We start from the raw sequence: 26592 nt of genomic DNA on the forward strand, positions 1-26592 counted from the left end.
TAGCCAGGTGTGGTGACAGGTGCCTGTAGTTCTAGCTACTCGGGAGGCTGAGGTAGGAGAATCACTTGAACCTGGGAGGCAGAGGTTGCAGTGAGCCAAGATTGTGCCACTGCACTCCAGCCTTGGGCAACAGAGCAAGACTCCTTCTCAAAAAAAGAAAAAGAAAAAAGAAAAAAAAAAAGAAAAATATACCATCTTAATATGTTAATTGTAAACTAACTAACTTAGTCTAGTTTAGGTGACCAGAAGTAGACATAGGTCAATTCTACTAATGCAATAAAATCCTCAAACTCTCTTAAGAAGCTAGGAAGTAGAACAAGAAGGCAGGTGAGACAGAGGCACAAAGGTATAAATCTCGACTCCAACAAAATTTGGAACAATTCCCCTATTCAGCACTGTTTCTATAACATACTCAGTACATGATATTAAAAGCTCCTCAAAAAACAGGGTTTCATGATTAGGTAGGATTGAAAACAGTAGGGTAAAAGGTTATTTAGGCAGGTATCTCTTCACAGGCCTTCTCTCGAAGTTTTTAATATGCAAACACTGTGATTCTCTAAGAAAAGAATGTGTTATACATAGATTTCCCAAAATATATTTGGTTATAAATTCCCAGAGCATTTCCAGGGACCAGTATTCTAGGAATTCCTTTTGGGAAGCATCGTTCCACAGATTTAAAAGATCATCCCTTAAACTAATTTTTGTGAAAATAAAGGGCCACCACAAAGTTGCTTTAAAAAATATGTATTTGAGCTTTCTAGGCCTTAAAAAAGTTTATTTCCTTTTTTTTTTTGAGACTCAGTTTTGATCTTGTTGCCCAGGCTGGAGTGCAGTGGTGCAATCTCGGCTCACTGCAACCTCCACCTCCTGGGTTCAAGCGATTCTCCTGCCTCAGCCTCCCTAGTAGCTGGGATTACAGGCATGTGCCACCATGACCAGCTAATTTGGCATTTTTAGTAAAGACAGTGTTTCACCATGTTCGTCAGGCTGGTTTTGTCCTGACCTCAGGTGATCCACCCGCCGCAACCTCCCGAAGTGCTGGGATTACAGGTATTGAGCCACCACGCCTGGCCTTTGTATTAAAGGTTTTCTTTTGGTAGAAAGTCCAGTAAGTCGGGCCAAAAAAACTAGATTATGGATTTTTAAAAGTCTGCGGCAAAGCAGTGTTTCTCAACCCAGATGCATATTAATACCACTGGAGACCCTTAAAAATTAAAGATCAACATCCAGGTACTACCCCCAACCAATTAAATATAACTCCTTGGGAGTGGGGTGTGAGTACTGAATATACTTTTAACAATGTCCAGATGATTGCAATGTGCAATAGAATACACTGAAGTATAAAAGACCCAGAAGGGTCTAAATTAAAAATTTTTTAAAAGCTGCTGGTGGTAATGGTTTCAAGTGTTAAATAAAAAAATAATAATTTTCTAATCTGGACAATTCTCCAAGTGATAAGAAAAATATTTAAATTCAGACTAAAGCAAAATAGTGTATGCAAAGATAAAAGAATGCCTAGGTCGGGTGCGGTGGCTCATGCCTGTAATCCCAGCACACTGGGAGGCCAAGGTGGGTGGATCACATGAGGTCAGGAGTTTGAGACCAGCCTGACCAGTATGGTGAAACATCGTCTCTGCTAAAAATACAAAAATTAGCCAGGCGTGCTGGCAGGTGCCTATAATCCCAGCTACGTGGAAGGCTGAAGCTAGAGAATTGCTTGAACCCAGGAGGTGGAAGTTGCAGTGAGCTGAGATTGCGCCACTGCACTCTAGCCTGGGTGACAGAACAAGACTCCATGTCCAAAAAAAAAGAATGTCTAATACATTCCTTATCTGGTTAATGGACTTTCAATTTTCATAGGTAGAATCTTCCCTTTTTTGTGTATCAATTAATCCCGTGATAATACATGCTGGATATGTATGTTCCAGTCAGTCATCACATACAGAAATGAACTAAAATTACTAAATCTTTTAGAAACAAAAATCAAGGATTCACAAACTATGGCATTTTATTTCAGAGCCTTTGCTTACATTTGTACAATATATTACATAATTCTTCATTGTTTGCAGATCCTAATATATACTTTATAGCTTTTATTCTATAAGCTTTTTCTTCAACATTTTGCTGTCAAATCTTTACAGTCCTGTACAAATTTGAATAACTTGAAACCATTTTCAACAAAATTAGTTACTGTAAGCACACACTACAAGACTGAAAATGCTTTTCTTAGAAAAGTTGAATGTAAAGGATTCTGACACGTTAGCATCTACAACAAAACGCATTGAAATTCTCACGTCGTATTGCCAGAAACAAATAAAACATGCCAGCCCCATCCAAAAAAAGTACACAGAACTACAATTAAAACAGTAAAACAGTCTGTACAATAAAGTACTGTGTATTAACAGTGCCAGGTATTAAATAGCTTGAATGAACACATCCGCAATATACAAATGTCTTACAAAGGTGAAGAATTAAATACAAGTGCCAAACAGAACAGAGATTGGAATCATACAACATAAAGTCAATACAAGTGAAAACAATTTTGCATTCATTTTGGATTCTATACAAGGCATTTAATTTTAAAGGCCTACCACCCCCATTAGCTATTTATATTTAAAATAACCACCATCCTTTTGAGACAGTTCGTATCAACAATCTTGAACCATACTAATACATTACTTGTTCCTGAAGTCCTTTTGTTGTAGCTCATAATAAAATAAGCAATACAAATGAATTATCTGTATTTAAGGGAAAAGAAACATTTACAAGAAAACACAAAAATATAACTGTTATAATTCATTATGAATAAATATACACTTTGAACTGGCTAAGTACAATCTTTATACATTGTTTAAGATTTAATACAGTTTATTAGCCATTTTCTTTTTTCACACAATGTATTATATCAAAATTAAAAAAAAATACTGATTTATAGAAAAATGGCAAAGTACAGTAGTTCCATTCCAATTTGAAGGGGCATGAAAAGCCACTGCAAGACCTTTTAGCCTAATTCAAACCTGTAAACATGTTCAGTCTTTTTATTTTAAAGAGAATCTTTAATATTTGGTTACCAGGATTGATGTCTGATATCCTGTTAACTGCAGGTTTTGAATTTATTACATGTGCTTGACTTATACAATTAAAGCCACCCTAAGGTGACTTGCTTTAAAAAACAATTACCTTGTACAAATGAAAATAGGTTCATATTTTTTCATAAATAAATGGAAAAATATCAAATGTTCCAGCTTTAACAAAATACAAGGGAATACATATACAGTAAGTTATCTTAACATGTTCGGACCCACCCCTTAACTATGCTTACTGTATTGTCTCTACAGGCAGTGAAAAGCCTCCATTTGCCACAGTGGAAGGCCTTCAAGTTACCAGACACACAATTCCCAGACAAGTTGGAAACAATTATTGCTTGAGGAAAAGCAGTTCATTGTACTTTTTCTTCATAAAAAAGTGCACTTAAGTGCCAAGTCAGCTTGTCAAGAAACAATTTTTAAATATAAAATAGTGCTTGTCTGATATTTTGTGCCACTGTGCAGTATAAAAAAAAAGTGGCTCTCAACAGCCATTAAGTGCAAAGTGCTTTAGCAAGTCCTGCTGTCACCTGCACTCAACTGACATTCCATTTTGTGATGCGCTGGACATTGATGGTTCAGCTAAAGTTAACATAACAGCAGCTGTTATGGAACTGGATGAAGGTGAAGAAGAGGACGAGGATGTAGCAGCACCTAAGGAAAAGGGAGACCAAACCAAGAGCTTAATAAAAATGTATGTCCAACAATAGACAGAAAGAAAATACTAGTCCTCTGAACTAAAATTCCATTATATTCTCCAAAATCATTTAGCTTACAACAACAGTGGTCAATTCTCACAGTACCACAATGTAAAGAAAGGAAAAGCTAGTGTAGCTCAAGAAGCTAGATAGTGCCCAACTACAGAAGTAATGAAAAGGATAGACCAGGGAAGGCTCCTCTGTGGGTCAAAGAGGGAAAGAACTGTGCCTAGTCTACAAGACACAGAAATAAAATATAGAATACACTTTTTGTAATAGTGAAACAAGTATCAAAACAGGAAAAATCTGCAATCCATCCAAAAATCTTTTATCCCCTCCTAATTCCTCCATCCTTCTGTACTTGGGAGTTTTCTTGTACATGTAAATGGTGACGAGAATGGGAAGCTTAATTGCTTCTTCAAATTGGACCAAAACAGTGCATAGCTCAACTGTTGCATTCTCCTCCACTAGGTTTACAAAGCAAATAACACATTCGTTATTTTCATCAGAGAAAGTCTCTCATGTCTTTTTTTTTTTTTTTTTTTTTTTTTTTTTTGAGACAGAGTCTTGCTCTGTTGCCCAGGCTGGAGTGCAGTGGCGCGATCTTGGCTCACTGCAAGCTCTGCCTCCCGAGTTCATGCCATTCTCCTGCCTCAGCCTCCCGAGTAGCTGGGACTACAGGCGCCCGCCACCACGCCCGGCTAATTTTTTTTGTATTTTTAGTAGAGACGGGGTTTCACCATGTTATCCAGGATGGTCTCAATCTCCTGACCTCGTGATCAACCTGTCTCAGCCTCCCAAAGTGCTGGGATTATAGGCGTGAGCCACCACGCCTGGCCTGTTTGTTTTTTTTTTGAGACGGAGTCTAGCTCTGTCACCCAGGCTGGAGTGCAGTGGTGCAATCTCGGCTCACTGCAAGCTCCGCCTTCTATGTTCACGCCATTCTCCTGCTTCAGCCTCCTTTTTCTTTCTTTCTTTTTGTTTTTTTGTTTTGTTTTGTTTTGTTTTGTTTTTGTTTTGTTTTTTTGAGATGGAGTCTTGCTCTATTGCCCAGGCTGGCCTGCAGCAATGCAATATCGGCTCACTGCAACCTTTGCCTCCCGGGTTCAAGTAATTCTCCTGTCTCAGTTTCCTGAGTAGCTGGGATTACAGGCATGCACATCCATGTCCAGCTAATTTTTGTATTTATAGTAGAGATGGGGTTTCGCCATGTTGGCCAGGCTGGTCTCGAACTCCTGACCTCAGGTGATCTGCCTGCCTCGGCCTCCCAAAGTGCTGGAATTACTGGCGTGAGCCACCGTGCTCGGCCTCTCTCATTATTATAAATTAGTATTCATAACATAATATTTTTAAATACATGCACAGATTTAAAAAATTCATTCAGTATAGGGGTAATAAGATAGAAAAGTAAATATCCCTCTCATCCAGGAACCTCCTCATCACCCAAATTCCCCTCCCCATTGTTACCAGTTGCTTCATATTCATTATAACTCTAGAAGAAAGGCTGGCAAAAAACCACCCCAGGGGCAAATCTGGCTTACTTGTCTTTGGAAAGAAAATTGTATTGGAACACAGCATGCCTATTTGTTTACATATTGCCTATGGGAGATTTCACACTTAGTATGGCAGAGATAAGTAGTTTCTACAGAGACCATATGGCCCACAAAACCTAACGTATTTATTGTCTCTTTACAGAAAATGTTTGCAACCCCTGTTCTATAGGAATTTTCCCTCTAGAATCTAGAGATATGATATACAAATTTAAAATATGTAGATATAGCAACACCTTTAAAAACACAAGTGGGCCGGGCGCGGTGGCTCAAGCCTGTAATCCCAGCACTTTGGGAGGCCGAGACGGGCGGATCATGAGGTCAGGAGATCAAGACCATCCTGGCTAACACGGTGAAACCCTGTCTCTACTAAAAAATACAAAAAACTAGCCGGGCGAGGTGGCGGGCGCCTGTAGTCCCAGCTGCTCGGGAGGCTGAGGCAGGAGAATGGCGTGAACCCGGGAGGCGGAGCTTGCAGTGAGCTGAGATCCGGCCACTGCACTCCAGCCTGGGCGACAGAGCGAGACTCCGTCTCAAAAAAAAAAAAAAAAAAACACAAGTGGAGGCCGGGCACGGTGGCTCACTGCCTGTAATCCCAGCACTCTGCGAGGCCGAGGTGGGTGGATCACCAGGTCAGGAGATCGAGACCATCCTGGCTAACACCGTGAAATTCAGTCTCTACTAAAAATACAAAATATTAGCCAGGCGTGGTGGCAGGCGCCTATAGTCCCAACTACTTGTGAGGCTGAGGCAGGAGAATAGCATCAACCCGGGAAGTGGAGCTTGCAGTGAGTCGAGATTGTGCCACTGCACTCCAGCCTGGGTAACAGAGCAAGACTCCGTGTCAATAATAATAATAATAATAATAATAATAATACAAAAATTAGCTGGGCATGGCGGCATACACCTGTAGTCCCAGCTACTCGGGAGGCTGAGGCAGGAGAATCGCGTGAACCGGAAGGCAGAGATTGCAGTGAGCCGACATCGCGCCACTGCACTCCAGCCTGGTGACTGACCGAGACTCCGTCTCAAAAAACAAAAACAAAAACAAAAACAAAACACAAGTGGAAGCACAGTTCAGTGTCTTTTGTTTAAACAATACATTTTAAGAGATTGTACCATATCACTACATACAGATCTTTTTCTTTTCAAAGTTGAGTAGTATTCTACTATATTTACAACTCATAACTTATATGAATTTCACTATACTGTTCCTGCATTGCTTTTAGTTTTAATTTTTTTGGTAAGAATGATACCTTATTTGGGCCGGGCGCAGTGGCTCACGCCTGTAATCCCAGCACTCTGGGAGACCCAAGCGGGCAGATCAGGAAGTCAAGAGATCGAGCCCATCCTGCATCCTGGCCAACATGGTGAAACCCCGTCTCTACTAAAAAATACAAAAATTTGCCGGGCGTGGCGGCACGCTTGTAATCCCAGCCACTCGGGAGGCTGAGGCGGGAAAATCACTTGAACCCGGGAGGCAGAGGTTGCAATGAGCTGAGATCACGCCACTGCACTCCAGCCTGGGCAACTGAGTGAAATTCCATCTCAAAAAAAAAAAAAAAGGGAATGATACCTTATTTTATTTGCATTTCTTTGGTAACCAGGATAAGCATTTTTCTATGGATTTTTCTTAAAATAGTATTTAGGAACTGACTTTTAATGCTAACCCAGTAGAGAGGCTCTATTTAGCAAAAGCATTCATTATAAAGAATTTGTGGTGACTATATTTACAAAACACTGTTTAGAAGGAGTTTCTGGATAGATGTCTTTTCTTTTTTTTTTTTTTTGAGACAGTTCAGCTCTTGTCGCCCAGGCTGGAGTGCAATGGCATGATCTTGGTTCACTGCAACATCTGCCTCCTGGATTCAAGCAATTCTCCTGCCTCAGCCTCCCAAGCAGCTGGGATTACAGGCGCCTGCCACAACACACAGCTAATTTTTTGTATTTTTAGTAGAGACAGGGTTTCACTATGTTGGCCAGGCTGGTCTCGACCTCCCGACCTCACGCAATCCACCCACCCAAAGTGCTGGGATTATAGGCGTGAACCACTGTGACCGGCCTCCTCCCAGATTTTAATTTATCTCACTTCCTCGTGTCATTCAGGTGTCAACAAAAATATGCTGACCATTTGTAATCTAAAGTAACTCATCCAATCAGTGCCTTAACATCACTGTATTTTCTTCATGGTGCTTTCACTATCTGAAATTATCTTATTAGGATGTTTTTGGTAGAGTATAAACTCTATGAGTGAATATTATGATCTGAAATAATTGTTTTTATTTGAGACAAATTATTTCACTTTAGAGATGAGGAAAATAAGACAAAGAAATTAAAGAATTTGCCTGAAAACAGACAGATATGAAGTCATGACAGTCTAACTGCAGAGTGAGAAATTCTGGTTTATGTTAAATAAAGTAAAAATACTGACCAGGCACTGTGGCTCACGCCTGTAATCCTAGCACTTTGGGAGGACAAGACAGGTGGATCACCTGAGGTCAGGAGTTAAAGACCAGCCTGATTGACCTGGCGAAACCCTGTCTCTACCTAAAGAATACAAAATCAGCCGGGCTTGGTGGTGCACGCCTGTAATTCTAGCTACTTGGGAAGCTGAGATAGGAGAACTGCTTAAACCCAGGAGGTGGAGGTTGCAGTGAGCCGAGATTGCGCCACTGCACTCCAGCCTGGCAACAAGAGCAAAACTCCATCTCCAAATAAATAAATAAATAAATAAATAAAAGTAAAGTAAAAACACTTACTTTCTCTCTCTTTCTTCTTTAAACGCTTTCTCCTCCGATCAATGGAAGCTACTTCAGATTTTAATGACAGATAATGTTTTCTGATTTCTTGAAGCTTTTCTTGAAGAATTGTGATGCGTTCAGCACTTGTCATATTTTCCAGGTCCGCTATAAATTTAAAGTTTTCATTAATAGACGTTTTTTAAGAAAATTTTAACATATAAAGGAGAGAACACAGAACATGGTTGTTGAATAAGGTTGAGGCAGATAAACTAAAAAACTAAGGCTTCCAAAATATTTGTTTTCCAAATTTTTTATCTAGCCTAGAACAATGCCTGGCACATAATAAATGCACAATATTTGTTTTTTTTTTTTTTTTTTTTTTTTTTTTGAGACGTAGTCTTGCTGTGTCGCCCAGGCTGGGGTGCAGTGGCGCGATCTCGGCTCACTGCAAGCTCCGCCTCCCGGGTTCACACCATTCTCCAGCCTCAGCCTCCGAGTAGCTGGGACTACAGGTGCCCGCCACCATGCCCAGCTAGTTTTTTGTATTTTTAGTACAGACGGGGTTTCACCATGTTAGCCAGGATGGTCTTGATCTCCTGACCTCGTGATCCACCCGCCTCGGCCTCCCAAAGTGTTGGGATTACAGGCTTGAGCCACCGCGCCCGGCCATTATTTGTTGAATGAATATGTACAGAATTAAACACCTTAAGATCTACCTATATCCACATCCATATACAGTATCACCACAGTAAAAAAATCACACTTAAAAATAAAACCGGGGCCGGGCACGGTGGTTCACACCTGTAATCCTAGCACTTTGGGAGGCCGAGGCGGGCAGATCACGAGGTCAGGAGTTCGATATCAGCCTGGCCAAGATGGTGAAACCCTATCTCAACTAAAAATACAAAAATTAGCCAGGCATGGTGGCGGGTGCCTGTAATCCCAGCTATTTGGTAGGCTGGGGCAGGAGAATCACTTGAATTCGTGAAGTGGAGGTTGGAGTGAGCCCAGATCATGCCACTGCACTCCAGCCTGGGCAACAGAGTGAGACTCTGTCTAAAAAAACAAAAATATAAAAACAAAACAAAAAACCTGGAAAGACAGCAAAATGCTAAATTGTACACATTTTTTGAGTAACAACACTGTGGATAAATTTTTCTCTTCTGTTCTCTGTTACTTTTTAGGTTTTTTTAAAGAGTGTGTGAAACATTTAAATTAGAAGGCAATTTTAAAAAGCTCTAAAGCAATCTTCAATCTCCTAAGAATACTTAAGGTATTTCCTTGTGTGAAAAACTCTAGAGTAGTATTTTAAAAATATACATATTGGCTGGTGTGACGTGTGGTATTACACACTTGTAATACTAGCACTTTGGGAAGCAGAGTTGGGAGGATCAGCTCAGTCTTGAGCTTAAGAGTTCAAGACTAGCCTGGGCAACATAGTGAGACCTCGTCTCTATTTAAAATACACACACACACACATACATATATATATATATATATGTATCTTTTTTTAAATGAAGATTTATGAAGTTTTCTCACATATACGAAAGTATAGACAGAAGGATAGTGAACCCCATGTACTCATCATCCAGCTTCAGTAATCATCAATTTATGGCAAAACTTGTATCATCTGCACCCCTATCCATTCCTGACCCCTAACACCAGATAATTTTAAATCAAATTACCTATGTCATATCAGAAATATCTAGTCAGTGTTGATATTTGCCTCAACTGCCTTAAAATTTTTCTTTAACCAATTTATTTATTCAAATCAGGATCCAAATAAGGTCTATACATTGCAATTCATTAATACATCTATTAAGTTTGGTAGAGTCTCTTTTTCAGAGTATTAGCATGAAGAGTTACTAGAACTGGGGCTGGGCATGGTGGCTCATGCCCGAAATCCCAGCACCTTGCGAGGCTGAGGGGGGAGGATCACCTGAGGTCAGGAGTTCGAGACCAGCCTGGCCAACATGGTGAAACCCTACGTCCACTAAAAATACAACAACAACAAAATTAGCCGGGTGTAGTGGTGGGCGTCTGTAATCCCAACTACTCGGGAGGTTGAGGCAGGAGAATCATTTGAACCAGGGAGACTGCAGTGAGCAGAGACTATGCCACTGCACTGCACTCTAGCCTCGGTGACACACTCTATCTCAAAAAAAAAAAAAGGCTAGCGCGGTGGCTCATGCCTGTAATCCCAGCACTTTGTGAGGCCGAGGTGGGTGGATCATGAGGTCAGGAAATGGAGACCATCCTGGCCAACATGGTGAAACCCTGTCTCTACTAAAAACACAAAAAAATTAGCTGGGTGTGGTGGTGCTTGCCTGTAATCCCAGCTACTCGGGAGGCTGAGGCAGGAGGATGGCTTGAACCCAGGAGGCTAGAGATTATAGTGAGCCAAGATGGTACCACTGCACTCCAGCCTGGCAACCGAGTGAGACTCCGTCTCAAAAAACAAAACAAAACAAGTTACTAGGATGAAGTCTGCATGCTTGTCAATTTAACATGTCACTTACACATCTGAAAACTCCATTTGTAAACTTTGGGTAATCGATTACTGGGTTCCTTGAGATCAGGATCCTTATCACCATTCTTTCCACATTTTCCTGGAGACTGTGTCCTTGCGGGAGATTTGGTACTATGAGACTTCATTCCAGTGGAAACTGATTTGACTGGCTGACTCTTAGTTATACTTTCACCAGCTGAAAGTTCTTCACTATCACTACTATTTGCTGAAAAAGAAAGAAAAGATTTAATAAACGAAAATATAATAATAAATTTGTCACAGATTTTAGTAGATAATTTAAAATTAGTCATTTGAATTTAGTACTAGAGAAAACAACTTGCCTAGAAATCTGGAAAATAACATACAAATGCAGCAGCATCTTAGGAAAAGCAAAAACAAAAAACTTCTTACCTGAACTGCCAATAATATATATATTTTTAAAATCACTCACACTAATCTATCATTATGCTTGGTAGACTGTCAAATATACAGTAATCATTTGAATGGCTTTTTAATCTATTATGTTAATATATAAAGTAAAATATAACTTCTTTTAAAATGATTAATTGTAGAAACTTCTACAATCAATGTGTAACATTGGGTATATGCAACACTTTCCTTCTCCTTTGGCCACAAACAAATAATGATGCACAATCATCATATTCAATAAAGAATTCCTTGGGAATAAACTCTGAAGTTTGACATGTATAATGAAATTATTCTGAAGTAACTCCTATGCTGTGGGTTGACTAAAATAATCAGTTTCACCCTAATAAAATATTCAGTATTTTATGAACAATTCAGAAGTCTGTGTAACAATTATGTTACAACTGCTATTGCTAAGTAAACTTCAGTACTAAAATGGAAATACCTGACCTTGACAGCTCACCATGTGGACAGGTAGGTGATGGGATTACTATTTCCATAGATAACCTCTTTTTGGATATAAAGTATTACTTTAGATTCCATCAAAATTAATTCATGTTACTAAATTATTCTCTGAGAATGGTTACTCATTCTGATTTACCATGGCAGAAGCCCAGTAAGTAAAATGGGAGAACACTGTGTCTCTGTATTATATGAATATACTAAATGACTCATTGAAGATGAACTCTCCTAGGAAATGTCATTTAAATAGTAAACGCTTGAAGACAAAAACATCACAGTGAAAGAAAAAACACTTTAAATATCCTACCAGTTACACCAAACAATTGATGACTGACTGATTTGGCATATATTTACTGATTTTTCACTTAACAACATCACCAAAAAAAAAACAAAAAAACAAAAAAAAAAACAGTTAAACTCTCAAAGCCAGAAAGTATTCCAAATAGTAAAGGCAGATAGCAGCAACTCCTCCCACTGTGAAATTTTGGGAATAAAGAAACTCCACCACTGGTTGACACATATATACAACTTCCCTCCCAGCTCCCCCACTGCTGCTCTGGAACCCCTGGCAACTCCTAGCTAAGCCACCCAAGGGTTGGCCCCACTCTATGCAGTGGACTGTCTCAGCCTGGCTTTCATGGCCTTGCTGAGCACAGCCGCCCGGGGCCCCAGGGACACCATATTCACCGCCTGGAAGTCATATGGGCTCAGCAGAACCTCGGGGAGCTGGCCGAATAACCCTTTTCTGCACTGAAGTGCAGCCAAGCCGGCTGCTAGCAAAGGTCAGGCAGTGGAGGTGGCAGGAGTCTCCTGGAAGAGCAGCAGGAGGTCAGTGTGGGGCACCTGAAAAAAAATTCTTTACATATTTTCTGCTTCTTACTTTGTCTACAAAAGAGATAAAATGTGCAGCCCTCAGAAGAAATACAGTATATATATTTTCTGTGGATTGATGAACGGAGTCGTTGCTAAAGTTGGAGCATACTTAGCAAAAAGTATTGTTTGTAGTTACTCTCAGGTCACATAATATAGGGTACCAAAGATAAATGTCGTAGACTGAGTTGTTGGAATTATAGTTCTAAAGTTATCTTGATTGTTATACTTCTATGCTGATTTTGCCTTGAAGAATTACTAAGCGATCAATTTCACTGTAATAAAAATAACACATAGTTGAAACATTTCACAATGTGTGATACATTTTATAGCAAGTGAAAATAACTGTGGAACACAAAGGTAACAAATATGTTGATGTTTATAGTATATTGGCTACTATTTCAAAAACAGATTACTTGATTTTTCATCAGCAATCCATACCACCACTGAATAACACCAACTTGCTTAAAACTAGAATTTACCTAAGATTAGAAAACCTGTGTTTTTTTTTTTTTTTTTTTGCAGAAATTCTTTATTATTATATACTTTAAGTTCTAGGGTACATGTGTGCAACGTGCAGGTTTGTTACATAGGTATACACGCGCCATGTTGGTTTGCTGCACCTATCAACTCGTCATTAACATTAGGTATTTCTCCTAACGCATGGTTGTTGTTTTTTTTTCTTTTTAAAGCAAGTAGCCTTACAGAATCTGTGTGACTTTTTTTGTGTACAGACAAAATCAAAATAATGTACTATCCTATATCCTGAATACCATTTTCTTACTGGGGGAAAAATTATCGGGTATTATTTTTATATTTTAAAAATTAGAGATTTCACACTTACTGCCTTTTCCCTTCTTTTTGTTGTTTACCACTGTTGCTTTATGGCTTCTTTTCTGCTTTTTTGATGAACTTCCTCCTCCCTGAGCATCTTTTACTCTTTTCTGACCTGTACAGGCTATTAAGGGAAAGGAATTAAGTAACACAAAATAAAATCCAACATTTCCTAGGTATAAATTAATTTCACATTTTAGAAGCATAGAACAATCTAAAACTACATGTTCTTTATGACATTTATAAATTGTCACAGAAATTACAATTTTTTAATAAACTGTCATTAATGGAAGCTCAATTCTTGTACATAATAAAAGTCAGTTGTTTTTTTTTTTTTTTTTTTTTTTGGAGACGGAGTCTCGCTCTATCGCCCAGGCTGGAGTGCAGTGGCTGGATCTCAGCTCACTGCAAGCTCCGCCCCCCCGGGGTTTACGCCATTCTCCTGCCTCACGCCTCCCGAGTAGCTGGGACTACAGGCGCCTGCCACCTCGCCCGGCTAGTTTTTTGTATTTTTTAGTAGAGACGGGATTTCACTGTATTAGCCAGGATGGTCTCGATCTCCTGACCTCGTGATCCGCCCGTCTCGGCCTCCCAAAGTGCTGGGATTACAGGCTTGAGCCACCGCGCCCGGCCAAAAGTCAGGGTTTTTACAAAGGGAAATAAAGTATGCACATCCTTCTTTAAAAAATCAGATCTAAATTGAAAATAGTCCTTAATATAGTACTGGGAGTTTTATGAGCCTAGTAATTAAAAAACAAGCATATGCTGAAAATAAAAACTGAAATTTGTTAAGATTCAATAAAACCAAAATATAAAGACTTAATCACAGGTTAAAATGTTAACGACATTATGTCTTATATTAACACAATTTTTAAAATGATATAATGATATTAATGGGGTAAATTTTAGCAGTAATTCACAGTTGGTTTTTTTAATCAATTTATTTCAAAAATAACTAAGCTCCCAGGACGCTGCCTGGTTAACACACATACCATTTACAAATTCAACATAGTAGTTCTAAAACACGTCTCATCTTCTTAGTGGGAAATTATTGCAAAACATTACAAATAAATGTCTCCCTTTTCTTCAAGGACTAGCCCAAGTCCTACATCTTCACTAAGATGTTCCAGGCTTCACTGATGAATCACTTCTCTCAACTGTAGCATTTTTCTGGTCCTTAGCATCTGCTATACTTCTGTCTAATTCATATATGTTATCTCTCAGACTGTATAAAATAAGCATTTTTTCTCCAGAGACTAATAAAGTACTATCTCCATTCAGTTCCAATGTCAGACACTAAATCAACCTTCTGTGTATAAAACCTAACTTCCTCGGTCAAAAACAGGACAAGTAATTAACTGTCTGCAACTTCCTTTTATAAAAATGGGTCATATAATCTTACTTATAACATTTCCTGATACCTTTTTAAATTTTTAATATTTATTTCTTTTTTATTTTTTACACCAAGTATGTGAACTCACCTAAAGTCATTTTAATATAACAATTTAAGTGAAACACGAAGGAGGCGCAGATATTGACCACACTGAAGCACAGAGTCATAACTGTCAGGTTTCTCTCCAAGAGAGTTTAATTCTAAAGTGCTCAGATGCTAAAAAATAAAAACCTTCAATGTAGAGTAAATTAAGAGGAAAAAACCACATCTAAATAGTAAAACTTACATTTTAACTTGTGATATAGTGGGGACTCTCCAATATTCATAGTGAGTAAATTTATTAAAATGTGGCCCTGTGAGATAGGTGCTTAAGAATTTATTTCTGGCAGGGCGTGGTGGCTCATGCCTGTAATTCTAGCTCTTTGGGAGGCTGAGGTAGGTGGATTACCTGAGGTCAGGAGTTCAAGACCAGCCTGGCCAACATGGTGAAACCCTATTTCTACTAAACAAAATACAAAAATTAGCTGGGCGTTAATCCCACATACTCAGCAGGCTGAGGCTGGAGAATCTCTTGAACCTGGGAGGCGGAGGTTGCAGTGAGCCAAGACTGCACCACTGCATTCCAGCCTGGGCAACAAGAGCAAAACTCTTATCTCAAAAGAACAAAAAATAAAACAAAAAACCAATTATTTCTAAAAAGATATAAATTACCCTAAATTTAGGAGTAGCTTTCAAATTCCATAATTATTAACCTCGTCAAGAGTAAGATTCAAAACGGCAGTGTTGACTTAGTCTATTAGCAGATAAGATATCGTCTCTTTATTTTTTATTTTTATTTTTTTTGAGACAGAGTCTTGCTCTGTTGCCCAGGCTGGAGTGCAGTGGCCAGATCTCAGCTCACTGCAAGCTCCGCCTCCCGGGTTTATGCCATTCTCCTGCCTCAGCCTCCCGAGTAGCTGGGACTACAGGCGCCCGCCACCTCGCCTGGATAGTTTTTTGTATTTTTTTTAGTAGAGACGGGGTTTCACCGTGTTAGCCAGGATGGTCTCGATCTCCTGACCTCGTGATCCGCCCGTCTCCACCTCCCAAAGTGCTGGGATTACAGGCGTGGTCAGTAAAATTTTATTGTTGAAAGCCTGTCTAATATTCTGAAATAAAGGATTCTTTCATTTTGAAAATTAGTCATGTCTGGATAGTTCAGTTCCATGAGATAGTATGGCACAGATAAAATCATAGTAGTTATACTTGTAAATGTGAAAAAAGCAAAGAACATTTCAATTTAACTGCAAATATATTTTAATTTATTTTAAAACAGAAATGTTTTAAGTCAAGATTCCTGAGAAAACACAGAATTAACTAATTTGATCTAGACCATATCTCTCTAAGCTCTGCTAAAAACCTAAAGCTAGCATTCTAAAATCTTTTATGGTATATAAAAAACATACCCTAGTGCTCTGCTCTGTCTTTACAATGGAAAAGTGTGTTCCAAAGCCAGGTGTCAGCCTAGAGTATACTGATTTAAAGATACCTGAATGAAGTGGTTTATACGAAAAATTATGACAGAAGTATGGCTATGGCACCATCGAAAGGCACTAATACTTTGGGAAGGTACCGATTTGAATTTCCACTTTTAACAATTTCACGGAAAATCAAAAAGTATTATTGTAGGTTATTAACGTACACATTGGTCCTTCAATTTGGAAGCTATGCATCTAAGAAAGCATCAAATTCCTTTACAAACTCACACAAGTTAGTCAGGCTTGAAAATCAGTTTGACACGGTTGTCTGAGGAAAGCAGTGCCTGGACAGTTGGTTGCTCCAAACCCCTATATACAGTATTTGGTTAAGGGTGGAGGGGTCTGTCAATAAATCAAAATGTTTGTGAGAAACTGCACATTACAATTGCAAAAACAATGTTACAGAAATAGATTTAAGTTGCTCATGCCATATAGTCAACCACTGCATATAATGAATTCTCAAACAGGTTTGGATTTGGGCCTGGGTGCAATTTCTAGCATGTGTTCTGGTCCACAATAAAATGTCATGGATGGCTCAAGCAAAGCACATTAAAGCCTTCTCAAGCTTTTAAATGCATTCCACTATTCATTTTCAAATTACCTTTAAAATTTCCATTTTTACCATGTTCACACAAATACGACACTTAATCGCCTCACGTTATAACAAGAGATACTGTGAAATCATTGAAGCTTTAAGAGGGGAAATCCTAAAATATGTCAACATATACATTTTCCTTCTCACCTTTTTCAGGATGTTCTGGTTCTGGCTGATTACTACTGCTTGAGCTCACACTGGCATCAAAACCTGCTGGCGAGCTATTCCCTTCAGACTGGAGGTCTTGGAGCTCCCCAGCAACACTATCCACCTCAATTGTGCTATCAGTTTCACTCTTGATACTTCGAACCTCTTCTTGGTTTGGAGCCAGTGGTTCTGATACTGTTACAGAAGACTGCTGCCGGCTGCCTTCTGTTACAGTGACTGATGAAGGCGATTCAGGTGTAGTAGGAGGGGTATTTAGCACTGAATTACTGCCACTACTTGGAAATTCTGCTTTTCTGTCATTGACCTCTACTGTTTTTTCTTCAATGGGTTTACTATCGACATTGACTGGAGGTGGTTTTTCTAGTTCTACACTGGGTGGACAACTCTCCTCTTCAGTCACAGTCTGTAGTGACTCCTCTGCCGCCCCCTCCTCTGGGGCAGGATGGGGTGGGGAAGCTGCAGCCTCAGTATCAGAGTCTGAAAAAAGCTCTTTCAGCGTTTTTTTAGGCCACTGTCCCTGAATACTTGACCAGACATCTTTTCGATCTTTGGCCCTGCTGTTTTGAAGTCTTTCATCAGAGTTATTTAAAAGTTTAATCCTTTTTTCTGCCACTTCTGAAAATCCTGAATAGAAACCAGTTGTCCGCAGAGATTTTCTTTTTTCCTCCAAACCATTGTATTTCTTAGTTGGTGTCATCTTTGCTTTTGATTTTTCTTCCTCATCTTCATCTGAAGAGCTGTTGCTACTGTTTTCCATGCAAAGTGATTCTTTGTTCTTGGCCTTCTCTTCCTTTTTGCCAGGTGATCCAGTTTTTAGACACTCTTCTGTATTGCAATACCTTCTTTTACCACGTTTTATTGGTGGTTTTGAAGATTTATCTGTTGTGTCCTTCTTGACATCCTTTCTCTTTTTTGTGACTTCATCTTCTTCATAATCAGTATCTTCAGATAATACTTCTATATCTTTCCTTAATCTTTCTGGAGATTTTGACACTGGTTTGGATATTACCAAATCTGCATGAACTTTGTTTTCTTCTAGCAAAGATGAAGGGTTCTGTTCCTCTTTTGAAATAAGATCATTTCTGTTGTGGGTCAAATGATCAATCTTAGATTCCTCTTTGCCATTATTATCCATGTCTTGAGCACCTCTCTCATCTTCCTGCTCACTGTCTTCAGCAGAACTTTCAGAAGCTAGAAAATAAGAGAAAAAAAAATGATGAGTATGATAAGAACACTAGCAATGTCTTCTATGTGCCAGGGACTGTATATATTAGTCCTGTGTATACAGCCACCTGAGGTCGTTGGCTTTTATCTCTATGTTACATGCAAAACAATGTTCTATTATGATCACAGTGATGGTTATAATACTGTATATTTTTGTCAAAACCCATCAAATTTTAAACATAAAAGTCATCAATTTTATGTAAACTATACCTTAATAAAGTGGAAATAAAAAAGAAAAAAGATTCTCCAAGTTATTATGAGTATAATATTTTTATCATAATATATCTAAGAAAATAGTGGACTCAGGATATAATCCCAGATTGTACTACCTGTAAGTTTATATTCTTCTTTTTTTTTTGAGATGGAGTCTTACTTTGTCACCCAAGCTGAAGTGCAGTGGCTCGATCTCGGCTCACTATTTATATTCTTATAAAACTATAGCCTTCGTTTTTCTTTTCATCAGAGACAGGGTCTCACTCTCTCAACGAAGCTGGAGTGCAGTGGCACAATCACAGCGCACTTCAGCCTCAAACTCCTAGGCTCAAGAGATCCTCCCTCCTCAGACTCCTGGGTAGCTGGGATCACAGGAGCAAGCCTCTGCACCTGGCCTCTCATTTTTCTTTCATTTTCTTTTGTTTTATTTTCTTTCCCTCCCTCCCTTCTTTTTATTTCTTTTTTTTTTTTTTTTTTTTTTTTTTTTTTGAGACGGAGTCTCGCTCTGTCGCCCAGGCTGGAGTGCAGTGGCCGGATCTCAGCTCACTGCAAGCTCCGCCTCCTGGGTTCATGCCATTCTCCTGCCTCAGCCTCCCGAGTAGCTGGGACTACAGGCGCCCGCCACCTCGCCCGGCTAGTTTTTTGTACTTTTTAGTAGAGACGGGGTTTCACTATGTTAGCCAGGATGGTCTCGATCTCCTGACCTTGTGATCCGCCCGCCTCGGCCTCCCAAAGTGCTGGGATTACAGGCTTGAGCCACCGCGCCCGGCCTTTTATTTCTTTTCTTTCTCTTTCTCTATTTTTTTTGAGACAGGGTTTTGCTCTATTCCCCAGGCACTATCATGGCTCACTGCAGCCTCAACCCCCTGGGCTCAAATGATCCTCCCACCTCAGCCTCCCAAGTAGCTGGGACTACAGGTGTGCCACACCCGGCTAATTTTTGTATTTTTTGTAGAGACAGGGTCTCGTCATGTTGCCAAGGCTGATCTTGAACTCCTGAGCTCAAGCAATCTGCCCACCTTGGCCTTCCAAAGTGCTGAGATTAAAGGCGTGAGCCACCACACCTGGCCAGCTTCATTTTTCAATGTAATAATGAATATCCAATAATTTTGTAATCAATGATTTCCATGATGCTTTAAAGAATAGATAAAATTAATTTTAGTTACTGTTAACTTGTATAAAATTAATTATGGAACTTACTGCTTCGGTGTGTTCATTCTGGTAAATCATTTTATTATTATTTTAAGATAACATTTCCTGAGAACTTACTACATGCTGGTTACTTTGACACGCTTTGAACAGACCATCTCATTCACTCCTCACAACAGCCCTACGAGATACATGTCATTATCAGCCCCACTTTATAGTTTAAGAGACTAGGGTTTTAAATGAATAAGAAAAACAAACAAAAGCAACACAACAAAACACAGCAAAAAAAAAAAAAAAAAAAAGGGGGGGACTGGGATTTAAGAGGTTAATCTATCCCCAAAAGTAGTTAAAGCTAAGTTATTTAACTCCAGAACTTACGACCTTAACTATAGCTCTCTTCTGAGAAATCCATGCATGTTCTTTAGCTAAATTCATTAAATGTAAAACGTAACTGATATAACTAAGATTGCTAAAACATTTGACCTTTACAATGTGTGCCTGCATGGCTACATTTTTAAAATTATAAAAACAATACATATACATCATTAAAAACAAATCTAGACTCATAATGAAAAACCAACAAGAGGATAAAAATCTTTTTCCACCTCCAAAGTGTTAACATCTGTTATAGTCATCTCTTACTATTAATAATATACTATTTGTTTTATTTATTTATTTTTGTGTGTGTGTGTGATGGAATCTCATTCTGTCACCCAGGCTGGAGTGCGGCAGTGTGATCTCAGTTCACTGCAACCTCCTCTTCCCAGGTTCAAGCAATTCTCCTGCCTTAGCCTCCAAACTAGCTGGGACTACAGACACACACCACCATGCCCAGCTATTTTTATATTTTTAGTAGAGATGAAGTTTCATTATTTTAGCCAGGCTGATCTTGAACTCTTGACCCCAAGTGATCTGCTCATCTCAATCTCCCAAAGCACTGGGATTATAGGTATGAGCCAACGTCCCTGGCCTGCTGACTTATTTATAAAGTTTATCCTCTATGAGCAATGGGGATTCTTTCTTATCAACACCCATATCTGCCCTCTACCATCCTTCCTATATATAGTTATCTTTCATTTTTACAATATAGTATTTATAATACATGTAAATGTGGTTCCCTGCAGAAATTAGTAGTACATTTGATAAACTTCCTTTCTTATACAGCCTTTTATTTTTCAAAGTTTCCAACTACTTTTCTGCATGTTATATCTTCCTTTGTATCTCTTTCACGTTATTTTATTTCATTAAATTAAGCATTGTATCCAATTTCCCCTTATTCATCCAGTCTCTGCACCCTAGAGAGCTATTTTCTGCAACAGCATCTGGGTGGTATCTCTCTGGGTCTGCTCTAACAGCTGTCATCCTGGGAATCCTCCTCACTGCTTTCTCTTGAGCTAGATCCACTGTTAACTGAATCTCACATCTTCTTCCTTGGTTATCGCATCTGTACTAGAGCTCACCATTGAGTAGCTTCCTTTAAAAGGTACATGGAATGTAAATATTCATTGTCCTTACATATATGAATACATCCTTACCCTCAAACTTCATTGATTATTTAACAAGGTACAGAATTCTAGGTTAAAAATTGTTTCCTTCAGAGTTCTGAATCCTTCTGAATGTACTGCTTCTTTGCTTAAGGGGTTATAAACCATAACTTTCATTTGGTTTCTCATTCCTTCATGGTGATTTTTTCATTCTTGGTATTTTATAATTTCATAATGATGTACTATGGTATGACACTCTATTAATTTATTAGGTACCTAGTGAGCAATTTCAATGTAAAGATTTGTGTCTGTCAGTTCTGGAATTTTTCTTCTTTTAGTTACTAGCTTTTTTTTTTTTTTTTTTTTTTTTTTTTTGGAGACTGAGTCTTGCTCTGTCATCAGGCTGGAGTGCAGTGGCACAATCTCAGCTCACTGCAACCTCCACCTCCCAGGTTCAAGCGATTCCCCTGCCTCAGCCTCCTGAGTAGCTGGGACTACAGGCGCTTGCCATCATACCCAGTTAATTTTTGTATTTGGTAGGGACAGGGTTTCACCGTGTCGGCCAGGATGGTCTTGATTTCCTGACCTCGTGATCCGCCCGCCTCAGCCTCACAAAGTGCCAGGATTACAGGCGTGAGTCACAAAGTGCCTGGCCTCACAAAGTGCCAGGATTACAGGCGTGAGAGAGCCTGGCCTCTCTCCTCTATTTTCATACTTCCCCCTTCCTAGATTAATACACTATATAACTTATCTTTTCTTGAAAATTTCCATCGCTGCTTTTTTTATACTTTCTGAAGATTTCCTCCATTTAAAATTCTTAATGCTCTACTGAAATTTTTTTTTTTTTTTTTTTTTTTTGGAGACAAGAGTCTTGCTCTGTTGCCCAGGCTGGAGTGCAATGGCACGATCTCGGTTCACTGCAACCTCCACCTCCTCCACAGTTCAGGCAATTCTCCTGTCTCCCCAATCACTGGGACTAGAGGCACATGCCAAGCTAATTTTTGTATTTTTAGCAGAGACAGGGTTTCACCATATTGGTCAGGCTGGTCTCAAACTCCTGACCTCAGGTGATCCACCTGCCTTGGCCTCCCAAAGTGCTAGGATTACAGGCGTGAGCCACCGTACCCAGCTCTTCTGAATTTTAATTTAGATTTTTTGTTTTTGTTTTTGTTTCTGGTTGCCCAGACTGGAGTGCAGTGGTATGGGTTCAAACGATTCTCATGCTTCTGCCTTCTGAGCAGCTGGGATTATAGGCACCAAGCACCACATCCGGTTAATTTTAGTATTTTTAGTAGAGACAGGGTTTCACCATGTTGCTTAGGTGGTCTGGAACTCCTGAGCTCAAGTGATCTGCCTACCTTGGCCTCCCAAAGTGCTGGGCTGGGATTATAGGCGTCAGACATTGTGCCTGGCCTAATTTAGATTTTTTTTTTTTTTTTTTTTTTTTTTTTTTTTTTTTTTTGAGATGGAGTCTTGCTCTGCCGCCCGGGCTGGAGTGCAGTGGCCGGCTCTCAGCTCACTGCAAGCTCCGCCTCCCGGGTTCACGCCATTCTCCTGTCTCAGCCTCCCGAGTAGCTGGGACTACAGGCGCCCGCCTCGTCGCCCGGCTAGTTTTTTGTATTTTTTAGTAGAGACGGGGTTTCACCGTATTAGCCAGGATGGTCTCGATCTCCTGACCTCGTGATCCGCCCGTCTCGGCCTCCCAAAGTGCTGGGATTACAGGCTTGAGCCACCGCGCCCGGCCTAATTTAGATTTTTATCTCCAAGTCTTTCTTGTTCTTTTTCAATGCAACTTCTTTTTTTTTTTTTTTTTTTTTCAGATGGGAATTTCACTCTTGTTGCCCAGGCTGGAGTGCTATGGCGTGATCTCGGCTCACCACAACCTCCGCCTCCTGGGTTCAAGCGATCCTCCTGCCTCAGCTTCCCAAGTAGCTGGAACTACAGGCATGCGCCACCACGCCCGGCTGGTTTTTTTTTTTCAGTAGAGATGGGTTTTCTCCATGTTGGTCAGGCTGGTCTTGAACTCCTGACCTCAGGTGATCTGCCCATCTTGGCCTCCCAAAGTGCTGGGATTACAGATGTGAGCTACCACGCCCAGCTTATTCTTGTTTTATAGATACTGCAGGTTCTCTGAGTTTAACAAGAGATGATCAAGAATGCCCTATTAAAACTTGGTTGGCACTACTGTTAGTCGGATTTATTAACTGACAGACTTTACGTGATTCATCTGGGATCTAGTTTACTCTAGGGGATTTCCACTGCCAGAATGTAGATTATTCTCCGGAGACATTCAATTTCTCCACAGAACTCCAACTACCACTGTACCTCTAGTTTTATTCCCAACTCATCTCAGGACAAGAGGATAGAATCTTAGCTGTCTGTGTTCTCTACTTACAAGGGGTATCAAATTTTTATGTATACATATACACACAACTATGCATTCATATGATGATCATTAATTAATCAGAAATATTTGAAATGTCTGCAATTTGATCTGTGGCCAAAAATAAAATAAAATTCACTGAGGAAAAAAGAAAATATGAAGAGAGCACTTAAAATGTTAAAAGTATGCAAACATGATATTCATTGTTGAACTAACAGGAAAAATATGGGAAGTAACCAAAATGTCTTTTTGTTAGAAACTAATTAAATAAAGTATGATCCACAGTAGATGTGGATGTGCTGATTTGGAAAGATTTATAAGTTATACTAAGTTGGGGGGAAAAAAGTTTGTAATATGTTAATGATCCCATCTGTAAAAAGACTGCACACATGTGAGTGTATATTACACATACAGTATAAATATGTGGGGGGGGGGGGGTTTGGGGCATTTTATATATGTGTGTGTGTGTTTGTGTGTGTATCTATATATACTAATATGTCATCTATATGGTATAAAAATGCAATTTCTGAAATGATATAAACCTATAAAAATGGGGAAAAAATAGAGAAAAGCAACACAATTTGCAAGTCAGAAAGCAGATGAATGAATGAAGGGCACCAAAGAAGGCTAAACCTCACACCAGCAGTGAGGAAAGCCAAGAACCAACCCAGTTTACCATAGAACCCTCAATAATTACTGACTGCCCTAGTGCCTATGAAAATAAAAAAGGGCAGTGGGGAGCCTCATACAAGGAGCAATGGGTGAAGACTGAAAATTACTTAGATGCCTAGATCCCCACCTCATTTCAGGTTGCAAGGTGACTGCCTTTCTAGAGCTTTATTCTCTGAAGATAGTAGGAGAGGGCTCCTAGCCTGGAAGATGCTAACAACTGTTGAAGGCACAGGTACAGATGTAATGCTGAAATTAGGGGAATTCATGAACATATCTAAATATTAAGAATCCCCCCACCCCAATCTCTGTTCTTCAACTAGACCCTAGAACACTGGAAACCATTCTCTTACCACCCTCCAGTCAAGAGATTGGAACTATTTTCTCTGGAAGCCAACTAGTCTAAGAGAAAAAGACCTAAAGACTTCATATTATTAATTCCCCAGGAAATGGCCAACCAGATCACATAATAGTGAAACTCAAGGTCAACAAGTGCCAACCATATGCTTGCAATTTCCAAATCAGTTTAGTCTTTCCTTCATAATCTTAAGACAGCCAGGAAAAAAAATTCTTAATAGGGAAGAGTTCAAAACAACAAAATAGAAAAAAAGCAAATTAGAGGTAATTGACATAGCAAAAAAAAAAAAAAAAAAATTATAAAATTCTTTGAAAGATCAAACTCAGAAAGGTAAGGTATTGCGTCCATCTATAAGAACAGAGTGGTACAAAACACACAGAAAATAGAGCTCTTGAAAAATCAAACTAGTTTAATTTTAAAATATTCATTAAAAGGCCAGGCGCAATGGCTCACATCTGTAATCCCAGCACTTTGGGAGGCTGAGGCGGGTGGATCACAAGGTCAGGAGTTCAAGATCAGCCTGGCCAAGATAGTGAAACCCCATCTCTACTAAAAATACAAAAAATTAGCTGGGTGCTGTGGCAACCACCTGTAATCCCAGCTACTCGGGAGGCTGAGGCAGGAGAATCACTTGAACTCGGAAGGTGAGGGTTGCAGCCTGAACTCAGAAGGCGGAGGCTGCAGTGAGCCAAGATCGCGCCACTGCACTCCATCCTAGGCGACACAGTGAGACTCAGTCTCAAGAAAAAAAAAATTGAAAAATTAAACATTACAGCAAGAAGTCAACAAAAGGATTAAAAGACAAAGCAGATAAAATTTCAAAGAAATAAGAAAAAGACAAAAAAATTAATAAAAAGCAAGAAATTAAAATGTGAGCATATTAGAGTGTATTACAGAAGGCATAATATCAAATAATGGCTGGCCAAAGAAAGATAACAGCCAAGTGCAGTGTCATGCACCTATAACCCCAGCTACCCAGCTACTTGGGAGGCTGAGGCAGGAGGACTGCTTGAGCCCAGAAGTGTGAGAACAGCCTGGGCTGAACATAGTGAAACACAGTCTCAATCAAAAAAAAAAAAGAAATATTTGGCGGGGCCGGCACGGTGGCTCATGCCTGTAATCCTAGCACTTTGGGAGGCTGAGAGAGGAAGATCGCTTGAGTTCAGAAGTTTGAGACCAGCCTGGGCAATATAGTGACACCTCATCTCAAAAATAATTATTATTTTTTAAAATAATAATAATAATGAATAAAAAATAAAAAGGGAGAGAACAGTAAAATGCAGGAGAGGAAATAATCAAGAAAATCATTCAAAAAAAACTGCCTAGAACAGAAAGACAGAAGTTGCTAGAATGAAAGAGTCTAGCAAGTAGACATCACAGGGGATGAAAATATATCCACACAAGGCTAAAAAAAGAGAACAGCCAAGTGTGCTACAGATATATCTGTTCTCTTGCTTTGGCCTTGTGTAGATATATTTCAGAGTGAAATTTTTGGACATGAAAAACAAAAGATTCAAGATTCCTAGCAGGGTATGGTGGCTCATGCCAGTAATCCTGGCACTTTGGGAGGCTGAGGTGAGCTGATCACTTCAGGTCAGCAGTTCAAGACCAGCCTGGCTAAAATGGCGAAACTCTATCTCTACTAAAAATACTGAAGATTACCCAGGTGTGCTGGCAGGTCCCTGCAATCCCACCTACTAGGGAGGCTGAGGCAGGAGAATCACTAGAACCCAGGAGGCAGAGGTTGCAGTAAGCCGAAATTGTGCCACTACACTCCAGCTTGGGCGACAGAGTGAGACTCCATCTCAAAAAAAGAAAAAAAAAAAAAGATTCCAGAGAGGGAAAAGCAAAAAATGAAGAATAAAACAAGTCACACACAAAGAATCAGGAGTTGGAAGAGCTCTGGACTTCACAAAAGCAACACTGGAAGCAAAAAAAACAATTCAACACTGCCAATAAAATACTGAAGGAAAAACTTCCAATCTAGTCAAACTATGAATAGAATAAAGATTATTTGCAAAACTAAATACAAATATTTAAATGCAGCCAATCTCTAAAAATTCCTTCTCATGCACTTGTTCTTAAGAAGCTACTACAGAATGTGCTTCACCAAAATGAAAGTATAGGGGTGGGCAGGAACGTGAGATGCCAAAAACAAAGAAATCCAAGAACTACATTAAAGGAGATCCCTAAAACGAGATCTCCCTAGGAAAATAGCTGTGCAACAGACATAGAGGGAAGCCAGTCCAGACTAAGAGCAGTG

The 26592-nt window shown here is 39.5% G+C and overlaps 1 protein-coding gene across 5 annotated transcripts in view; it reads right to left on the reverse strand.

Annotated features, from left to right (window-relative positions):
* Positions 1–1983: 1983 nt before the first annotated feature.
* Positions 1984–26592, reverse strand: part of ARID4B (AT-rich interaction domain 4B) — a 162102-nt gene continuing 137493 nt past the window's right edge. For 4 of the 5 annotated variants that reach the window (XM_010384652.2, XM_010384651.2, XM_010384649.2 and 1 more), the window contains 5 exons: positions 16829–18040; positions 13187–13300; positions 10595–10810; positions 8094–8240; positions 1984–3740 (listed from right to left, as the gene is read on the reverse strand). In XM_010384652.2, the coding sequence (XP_010382954.1) occupies positions 3613–3740; positions 8094–8240; positions 10595–10810; positions 13187–13300; positions 16829–18040 (1817 nt within the window). In that variant the 3' untranslated portion in view covers positions 1984–3612. Of the gene's footprint in view, positions 3741–8093; positions 8241–10594; positions 10811–12159; positions 12316–13186; positions 13301–16828; positions 18041–26592 lie in introns of all 5 variants that reach the window. The other variant, XR_004058871.1, reaches the window with a different exon arrangement.

This window comes from Rhinopithecus roxellana, chromosome 8 (assembly GCF_007565055.1).
Source record: "Rhinopithecus roxellana isolate Shanxi Qingling chromosome 8, ASM756505v1, whole genome shotgun sequence".
NCBI classification, from domain to species: Eukaryota; Metazoa; Chordata; class Mammalia; order Primates; family Cercopithecidae; genus Rhinopithecus; species Rhinopithecus roxellana.